The sequence below is a fragment of the Lepidochelys olivacea genome (assembly GCF_965140295.1).
Source record: "Lepidochelys olivacea isolate rLepOli2 genome assembly, chromosome: 17".
Classification (NCBI taxonomy): Eukaryota; Metazoa; Chordata; order Testudines; family Cheloniidae; genus Lepidochelys; species Lepidochelys olivacea.
The window spans coordinates 12,099,033-12,109,359 of NC_140427.1; the positions used below are offsets into that span (position 1 = coordinate 12,099,033).

At 49.6% G+C, this 10,327-nt stretch overlaps 1 protein-coding gene across 1 annotated transcript in view; it reads right to left on the reverse strand.

The window, feature by feature from the left end:
* The window catches only part of PITPNM3 (PITPNM family member 3), a 351,463-nt gene extending 343,426 nt beyond the window's left edge, over nt 1-8,037 (reverse strand). The window contains exon 1 of the mRNA XM_084651346.1: nt 7,885-8,037. Within this exon, the coding sequence (XP_084507472.1) occupies nt 7,885-7,906 (22 nt within the window). The 5' untranslated portion in view covers nt 7,907-8,037. The remainder of the gene's footprint in view (nt 1-7,884) is intronic.
* Nucleotides 8,038-10,327: the final 2,290 nt, after the last annotated feature.

The following is a 10,327-nucleotide window of genomic DNA, read 5'->3' on the forward strand; positions in this document are numbered from 1 at the left end:
GCAATAAATCAGCTGAGGTGCTCTGTGCATCAAGCAGGGGACAGGCATGGCTCATCTTTACTAAGCCAGCTGCAGATCTTCCACTGGTTGCAGCTCTCAGCCCCAGAGGGAGGACTGAACTGAAATTTTAAACCACTCTATAGTTACGTTAGTGAGAGAAGGGGAGGGAATAGTCTTTAGGACCAGAATTTTCTAAAGAGCACAGCTCCTATATTTAGGCACCAGAGTAAGCAGCCAGACTTTCAAAAGACTCTAGCACGTTGGGCAAGAAAGTCTGGCATTGAGTATCACAATGGGAACTACTGAGTTCTAAGTGCTCCTGAAAAAGCTGGCCTTTATTTCAGGCTTTCATTGGGAGCTGAGCTCTCTGGAAAAATCTGGCCCCACCTCTGGGTGCTGACTGCTGAGCACCTGAAAGTCTGGCCAGGAGCTCTTTGGAAAGTCTGATCCAACCGGCCCACGGGTGGCCAACCTGGGGGCTCCGGAGCCAGATGCGGCTCTTCAGAGGTTAATCTGCGGCTCCTTGTCTAGGCGCCGACTCCGGGGCTGAAGCTACAGGCGCCAACTTTCCACTGTGCCAGGGGGTGCTCACGGCTCGACCCCTGGCTCTGCCACAGGCCCTGCCCCCCCTCCACCCCTTCCCCCCCCCCGAGCCTGCCATGCCCTCGCTCCTCCCCCTCCCCCGAGCCTCCTGCACAGCACGAAACAGCTGATCGGGAGGTGCGGGGAGGGAGGGGAAGGCGCTGGTCAGCAGGGCTGCTGGTGCGTGGGAGGCACTGGGGGCTGCTGACGTATTACTGTGGCTCTTTGGCAATGCACACTGGTAAGTTCTGGCTCCTTGTCAGGCTCAGGTTGGCCACCCCTGTGCTAGATAAAAAACCACAGTTCCAACAGCAGTTGCTCTCTGCTCTGCTGTGCTCAAGATTAAGGTTCCAGAGTGATGGACAATATCCTTGACTCGGGCTTTGTAGCAGGAAAGTCTGGTGACCAGCTGGCCTAGAGGTCAGCTCATGGTCTTACAATTTCTGCCGGCCTAGTCGTCCCACAGGGGGCCCTGGCTGTGGCCTCAATCATCCCCTCATGCTCCGATTGCTCCCCCAAGAGACTGGTCACTACAAAGAAGCAGGGAGGCAAGGTAGGGGAACCAGGGCCCACCCACTGCACCGGGTCCCAACCCGGGGCCTGAGGCATATATCAGAGCATCCAGCCAAGTTATGTTTCCCTTGGGTCATTTCCTACCAGTCTGGAGTGCCTCAGTTTGGGGGGCAGTTGCTGTCTTAGATTCTCAATGTCCTGTTCAGTCCGTCACTCTCTCTGGGCTTTCAACTCCCAAAGGCGGCCAGGGGGGAGTGGGGAGCAGAAGGGAGGATACAAGTCCTTGCTACTAGAGTAACCTTCACAAAGCTGTTGCACCTTCTTGGCACAGCTCTCAGCCTGGCTTTCTGGTGCCACATGCAGCTCATTGCCTTTCTCCTGGGCTACCAGCTTCTTTTTAATCGGTTCCTCCACTGGGAGCATGCCTTGAGGGGCAGCACCTCCCTTGCCCTGTTCCCTGCCCTGGTTCAGTGTGGGGCCCATAGATCCCATCACAGACTTGATTCCCCCACATTTGAAGTCAGTGGAGATTTGCCATGGAGAGCGGGATCGACCTGGAAAGAATAGCAAGTGGTACTGAGCAGCTGGACTTGGTACACTACATGAGCAAGAGAAAATTAACTGAAGAACAGACTTGGTTCAAAACAGTTGTTTACTCTCTTCTGCTTCGCGTCAAGGGGGTCATCTGCTAGTCATGACTCGTTCCCAGGCTTCTGAAGTTAAGAATGAAAACCAGATTGCTTCAAAATGAGTTCCCACCAGACAAAAAGCAATCACAATGGGTTATCTTGGTGGCAGTCTCTGCAGACAGAGGCCAAAAAGATTAAAATGGGCACAGTGAATTATCTTCTTGCCTCCTTTGGGAGGGGCAGCTAGATCAGGATTTCAGCACACTAGCATGGGGAAGCTTGGACAGTGGCTAGAGGATCTCACTCTGTGGTCAAGTGCAAAATTCACATGACCCATTTAAAAATATTAGTCAATACTCCAAGGCAGCACCCAGCTAGAGTTGCTGGGGTTTCTCCTTATGGTAACAGAGTATGATCAGTTAGAGCAGGGGATAGGGCATTAGGACTCCTGGGTTAAATTCCTGGCCCTCTCACCCATAAGTGCTCCTGTAGGCAAGCCTGCATTTCAGCTGCCCCTCTAAAATGAGACAACTCCTGAGATTGCTGCATATGAAGACATCATCATAAAGTGATGACTAACTAGTCATCCGCTGAGCATCACAGGGCGGGAGGAGAGAAAAATCAATGGATCAGTCCATTATACTAGGTGGCTTTAAATTTGCACCAGATTCTTCCCCTACTTTATTCTTCATCAGCCTCCTAGTCATATGTTGTCTCCTCTCCGTGTTTTGTGCCATAACAGTGCTAACTAATAGCCTCATTTACTTCAAGGACTAGGTGACAAGAGGAATTAATTTCCAATGGCATTATTGGTATATGCCATACTGTAAATTTGCACTGCACTTCGCAAACAGAGCAATCTTTTCAGGAGGGACAGGGAACATATTATTTCAGTAGCACCCAGGCTTGCCGATCATGGACTAGGACCCCATCATATGAGACACTGTATAAAATACCTCTTCCAGGCCAGTCCCTCAGCAGGTGTAAGTCAGCACAGCTCTTTAGCCCTACAGTCTAAGGTCCCAATCTTGCAATACACTGCATGGAAGCCAATGGCTGCACCCCACTGAAGTCAAAGGTGTGCCCATGAGCAGTGATTTGCAGGCTGAGGGGCCAAGTCAAACATTAGGGGTTCATAAAAGGGTGAAGGGAGGACACAAGGAAGGAAGCATCTCCTGGAAGTAGGGGTTTACAAAGAAGAAATTTTAAAAGGACAAGAGGGAGTCGGAGCTTGGCAGACAAGAGGTGGGAGAATGTTCCTAGCATAGCAGGCAACAGAATGAAGGACAAGAAGCCAAGTGTATTAAAGAGACAAAAAGGAGCAGTGAGGCAAGGCTGAATGGGGAAAGGGGAGGAAGCCAGAAAGGATCCATTGTGCAATATCACATAAGGCTTTAAAGGTTAGGACAAGGAGCCTGTATGCAACACAGTGACTGACAAATTTAGGTAGATGATTAGAGGAGGACATGGCCACGGTGACAGAAGAGGATGTGGACCATAACCATGGCAGATAGGGAAAACCAGGAAGGAAGTTACAGTAATCCAGCCAAGAGATGGTCAAAGTCCAGACAAGGGGGTGAGGGGTGGTGTAAAGACAGACGCGTGGGTTTGGGGGATGCTGAGGCAGTGTTTGGAAAGAGAGACTAGATATCTGGGGAGATGGGAGAAGAAGGGAAGAGGGAAGAGTCAAAGAGGACACCGAGTCCAGAAGACTAGCAGAGTTGTCAGCAATGAGAGAGAAGGAAACCAGAGGGGAGGGGGTTATGGCAAAAGTAAGGAGTCCCATTTTTGAAAGACTGAGCTCAAGAAAGCCTTGGGACACACAACGGAGACATCAGGGGATGTGATACCAGACAGAGGAGGAGATGTCAGGGACAGGAGTTGACTTTGGAACCATCTTCTGGACAGAAGTAGAAGTTGAAGCCAAGGGAGCAGATTAAGAAAATCAAGGACCAAGCCTTGACAGCCATCAGATTGGGAAGGGGAACTGAAGAGGAAGAGGAGGAGCAGCAGCATCTGAAGAAAGTCATCAAACTAAGAGGAGAACCAGGGGAGCCCACTGCTGCTGAAGCTAAGAGTATGGTTGGCTCTGTCAAAGGCGGTAGAGAGCATAAGACAAATTAAGATAGTCAGACTCAGCCAGAAGGGCTACCCTGTAGAACAGTGGCTCTCAACCTTTCCAGACTACTGTATCCCTTTCAGGAGTCTGATTTGTTTTGCATACCCCCAAGTTCTACCTCACTTAAAAACTAGTTGCTTATAAAATCAGACGTAACATACAAGTGTCACAGCACACTATTACTGACAAATTGCATTCTCTCTCATGTTTACATGTAATTAATTAAATAAACCAATTAGAATATAAGATATCGTACTTATATTTCAGCATATAGTATATAGAGCAGAACAAAACAAGCCAGTGTCTGTATGAAATTTTAGTTTGTACAGACTTTGCCAGTGCTTTTTATGTAGCCTGTCATAAAACTAAGCAAATATCTTGATGTACCCCTGGTTGAGAACCACTGATGTAGCGGGACGGTGACAAAACACTACCTAGGGCTCGAAAGAGTGCAAGATGCAGCTGTTCCTCATCACCACCACCCTCAGTATTTTGGGCTATCACAGTCTTTTCCCATTGGACCCAATGTTTTCCCTCTAATAACATTTCAACAATGACTTGTCCCTGGCTATCTCCCATACTTCCTTCGACTGGCAATTTTGCAGCAGATGGTGTAAACAGGCCAGCATACATTTGCTGAACAAGTATAGAAAACAAAAACATCCACATCTGCCTGTGAGCTACTATTTTAAGCAACAATTGACATTTTTGCTCTTGCACCCTATGGTGTCTAGTGGCACCAGGGGGTGGGAGGGAGGACAGAGACGACAAGCTAAGCTGCGAATCACAGACTGAACTTTTCCACAGTTTCTCTCAAATGTGGTATATATCCTAGATCTGCTTCTTGAATCCTTAGACAGTGACTCCCCCACAGTAGAATTCATTTCACCATCCTCTCAGCCAGCACCACCACCTCCTCCGACTCTCTCTCCCCAAATCCATAGAAGATACGAAAAGGTCAGAGAATATTCAACAGGTTGGGCTGCCTGCACCATCTTTAAAGTACCCAGCTTTCACCACAAAGTACCTGTATTTAGCTTTCTGGGTAGGAGTGAACATTGGAGTCACGGCAGCATGCTGGAAAGTGATGCAGAAAGGGAAGACGACAGGTAGTAAGTATGCTGCAGTTGCTGTAGTGCTATCTACACTCATGGGCCCGGATCCTGAAAATCCTAGGCTCCAATCTGCACATGCTTAAGCACATGCCCCCGGGGAGACACATGCCTGAGTATTTGCAGGATTAGGGCCTCACTCCAATTGCTCAGCATCTGAAGAACCCACCCCTAAGTCAGAACTCCCAATCAATTTAAAAAAAAAAAGAAAATCAAGTCACACCTTTTACTGATGCAGCCTAGGCAAGCAACAGACTGAGTCTGCACCTCCAAAACTCATTCTCCCTCCCACCATGATCTCACATGTAGTTTGATATTCTGATCAAATGCATGAGTGGGTGGACCTGAACCCCTACCATGCTAGGAATTGAAAGCAGTGGCCTTGGAAAGGTTACTTCCCCTGTGTTTGCAATGAAGTCTCAGATCTGAGATGGCTCGACACCAGGAAACAGCGATTGCCATGCAGGTAAGGTACAAGCAAGTCACACGCACATTTCGGTACATTTGCATAATTTCTGTTCATACCGATAGGCTCAGCAAGATTTCTAAAATGTAGCTCATTTCCATTGCTCCTCACACAGGTAGCTCTGGAACAGTCCCTATGGATAGGTTATTGATTTTTTTAATGCCTCTTTAAAATAAAAAGGGGGGGGCACCAGCCTCTTAAATTTGGCATAAAAGTTATATTTTGTTTAAACTCCAAGATCAATAAAAATGTAACCTTCATTTATAATCTTTTAAAATTCTGTGCAAACCTAGCTGAGTTTAAACAAATAAGCAAATCCCTGCAGTGAATGCAGCCCAAACATCAGTGAAAGACTTTCCCAATTTTCATTGTGAAAGGGGAAAGAAATGCAAATCAATGTATGAGAAGGTCAACTGGATTTTTTTTCCACTCTTTCAAACAATTATCTCCTTTTGGTTTAGTAAGTTTGTTTTGTTTAATAGCATGTTTGCATTTTGGTTGATTATTACTGTTCTCTATTTCAAGGGCATCATTTCTCAGGGGCTGCCATCTGCCCAATGTGATTTTTCTCCTGCAAGCTAAAGACATTTGCTTTTGTTTATAAAGATGACAGTGTCCCTTTGAAATCTGAGATGGAGAAAGGTGTCCTCCCCTCTGTAACGAATCCATTTGCAGACAACAGTGGTCACAAATACCAGACAAGTCTGGCACACACAGACATTGCTGCAAGCCTGGTTTTTAGTCCAAGTGAAGTCAGGCCTTTTGCCTTCAAAAACACAGGCCTCTCTCCACAGGAGCTAGAAGAAATCACCTTTTCCTGGTAATCCTCATAGGTTCCTTATCTTCTCTGCTGAAAAACCACTAGAAGGCAGCATCATCATCAAGTGCATTGCACCACCTGCCTTGTCTCATTTCAGTGCTCTTTCCCAATGCATTTTCAGCAGCTGATACCTAGTGGAGCATTCCTAAATTGATCCCTGCAACACACAATCTAGTGGTACATGCATGTTTCTAAATCCATTCGATGGGTAATCCAATCCAATGGGATGTGTGGGGGAGGAAGAAAGATAAAATTTACAAGATAAACCAAAACAAAAACCAAAAAAAAAAAAAAACCACCCCAGCACCTGCCCCATCTCTTTGCCTCGACAGATAAAGAATCAGCACTTTGTCCTGCAAGCCTTTTCTGAATACATGGGTTAGCTTAGTAAGTCTACGTAGGGAGAGGCACCAGTTTCACTGAGGATAGAAAATGTATAAAGTGGTATTATTCTCAAAAAGCAGGATTTCCTTCCAGATCTCTTAAAAACCCATTTCAAAAAGCTGCTTCTACTTTCTAGTTCACTCACTCTTTCCCCCTTTTCAGCAAGGGGGTAGAAAATAAATAAAGGAAGTCATAGTGGAGCAGAAATCATTTAGGAAGCTAGTCTAAATTTAAAAAGTGGATCTCAAGCGATATAGCCGTTGATCCTTGCACTCCCTCTCAGATTCTTCCCCCTCCCATCCCCCAAAAGAAGCCATACTCAAGATTTTCAACAATGAAGTGTAAAGATGAATGAAAACCACATGCGAGGCTTTCAGCTAAATACTAAAGGCACCGATCAAGAGGAAACAGCCTCTTGGGAGTCCAAATAAACTTTGCTGGGAAAAACAGGAGCAACTTAAGCGGCGTTTCCATTCACGGAAAAGTTTGTGTGTGTCTTTGCACCTAGGAAAAGGGCTTCATAGCTCTATCTATGTATACAAGAGAATGGTCAGGCTAGCTGCCTATGGAAGTAATGGCTGGCTAGATCCCAGGAGAAGGTGCATGCTACCAGAAACCATGCAAGTTAACACTACGTGACTTGCAAGAGATTTCTGTCCTGGTGGGGCAATATGACAAGGCAAAACCGGAGGGGGGAATGCTACAAAGGGAGCTAGTCGTGCAATAAAACTCTGCCTGGAGCCCTGACTCCTGCAAAACCACGGCTAGGAATCAGATGGCCGAGCACCGCAATTTGGAGACGTGCATTGGGGAAAATGGACACGCAGCTGCCCCCACCCCACAGCCGGGAGCAATGCGATGCATTCAAACGCCCGCTTCAGGAGAAGAAACCAGAAGCTCCCCTCGAGCGAGCCCGCCGTCTGGCGAACGAACAAGGAGCTCGCACCCTGGAGGCATGTGCCCAAACCATCCCCAGCCGCAAGCGCCAGACCGAGCAGGAGCGCTGCACCGGAGTCACACACCCCGGCCCCGAGCGCCCACCCAGGTGCGGGCCCCTGGCATGCAGACCGCGCGCTCTGCGCCCCCAAAGGGGCAGCGGCCCCATGCGCTTGGGCGCACAGAGCGCCCCGGCGCTGCAGCCTCCCGCAGCGCCCGGGCGTTCCCCGAGTTTGGCGCTTCCTTCCCCCCCCCCCCAGCCCCGCCAGCACCTGCGCCTCCCCGCTCGGCCAAACCCGCCCCCACCTCCTCGGGCAGCTCACCTGGGCGTGAGGCTTTCGCCATCTCCCCGGGGCTCCTGCCGCCGAGCCGCGAGTCCCGCACCTGCCCGAGGCCGCCGCTCTCCAAGCCCGCTGCGCCCCGGCGGCCGGAGCTCTCCTAGCGCGCAGGGGAGACGCGGCGCCTTGGCCACATTGGTTTCCTTCGGCTGCCTCTAGCGGCACCTCTCCCGGGGCTCAGGCTGCAGCGCCGGGAGCCGGAGGGGAGCCGCCGCCAGGGCGCCAAGCGCGGCGGCGGTGGCTGTTTCTTCCTGCAGCTCAGCCCCCGGTGTAACGACACCCGTTAAAGGCGCAGCGGACAATTCCTGCCCCGGGAGGGAGAGGTTAGCAGCCGGCGCTGCCCTCGCCCAGCGGCTGGGACAGTTTGGGATGCGGGGGACTCTGTGTGTGTGTGTGTGTGTCTCGCCAAATCAAGATGCTCACGAACTGCGGTCCTGAGAGACAAATACATACAACTCCCTCTCCCACCCCAGCCTTCCCTCTCCAGCGGAGGGGACTCTCAGGAGCGCCCCTCAGCCACCCCGTCCCACCCCACAGGCTGGGGAAAGGCAATTGCTAAGGACAGCGTTTGGAAGCATGCGGCTGCGACACTGTCCCCCCCCCCCCCCCGGCCCAGCCCTCCCTCCAAGAGCGATCATGCCAGGGTCTCACACTGAAACAGAGCGGGAGCCTTCCTCACCAAGAGAGGCTTTTACGAGGCTCTCCACAGGAGAGAGACCGGTAAAGCCTGCTCTTCCCTCCCCGAGACACGGTGATCTGTCTCCCTAGTTCGGATTAGGGCAGCAAACGGGTTTCACCCCTGCGTCTCCTTAAAGCAGAGCCGATTCCTCCCCTAAGGAATTCAGCAGATCTGCGACGATCCCCTTCCCACACACTCCCGTCAGAAATAAGCAATTCCTCCCCCCCACCCCACACACACACCCCAAAAGTCGCTCAACGCCGAATTGGGATTTGATTCCCTTAGTCCCCTCCACCAACTCCTCCCCAGCGTGGCTGGGCAGTAGATTTGTATGGAGGAGCCGATGCAGAAGAGCCCCCCATCCTCGAGTAATTTTTCTTCATTCCCAACAAATGGATAGCACAGAAATGACAGGAAGCAGCCAGCCAGTGGTTTGTGGTCCTTTTTAAAAAAAGCTTTCTGAATTTATAGTGCTATTCCTCATGATGATTCAGGGGAGGATCATGTACCTGAGGATCTGGTGCAGAGCCTCAGAAGAGGAGTACTCAAGAAGTAGGAACTTTTTGGTTTATTTGGGGCTGAAATGTCTTTCCGTTTGACCAAGCTATCCCCTCCACCGCGCCGTCCCCCATAAGCCTCCCATACATTTTTCCCCCCTCTCCTCAATTCACACGCATCACTAGCTGTCCCTAGGTGATGGTACAGTTCCCAAGTCCCAGCAAGGGACCCTCCGTTGCTCTGGGAAGATGACACAGGTCCCCACTTGAATACCAATAGAGAGACTCAGCCAGTTTCCTCCAATCTGACGTCAACGGCCAGAAGAGAGAATTGGGAAGCTCTGACTGATCAGCTGCTGAAGAAAATAAAAGACCACATGGGCTAAACGCTGTCCCTCCGATTCCAGTGAGAGTTTCCAGTGAGAGTTTTGCCCTGGTAAGGATGGCAGGATTTGGCCCAAGTATTTATGAGCAACAAAAATAGAACAAAGCTAAAGCTCATTCTGCTGCAGCATAAAAAAAAAACCCTACCCTGAGAGGAAGTGACAAAGCAAAGAGGCGGCAGCATTTTGGAAGAGTTAAGGATATAACAAAACCAATAAGCCAGATCCTCTAATTGCCTCTTTGATCACCTTTTAATTGAAAGTCTTCAGGTTATGTGGATCTCCAAAGGCAGCCAGTGCCCATGCAAAAGAAGAGGATGCCAGAGTCATTTAGGCAAACAAAAGGAATGAAGCTCTCTTATAAATAAAATCTGAGTTTTTTTTAAATGTACAACACCACACACAGAGTGACCATCGCATCCACAAAGAGCAGAATGAAAAAAATCATGCATTTTCCTCTGCTTAACGTGTGCCACACCAACACACAGAAAGAGGAAATTGCTTTCCTCCCCCCATTATGCTTTTTGCGGGTGCGATGTGGGGTTGAATATTTTGGAGTAAAAAAGGGGGCCCACTCCACAACTGGGAGAACTCCTACTTAATGGGGATTAGGAGAGGATGTAGGTCCAGAGCTGGAAGCAGGCTCAGTGACAGGTAAAGGATTGCTCTGTGGATCCAAGAGGATGAGGTGCCTGCAGCCAACACTTGAAATCTTGCAGCTCCTCCTACCTCTTCACCTGCAGCTGTGAGGGCAAGTGTATCCTATGTGTGCCCCACTCCCAACTGTAAGGATCTGCCCTTAATCCACTACAGCTCCCAGTGATTTCTGGGACAGGATGGGCACCCTAGTAAACATTGCATCTTGATGT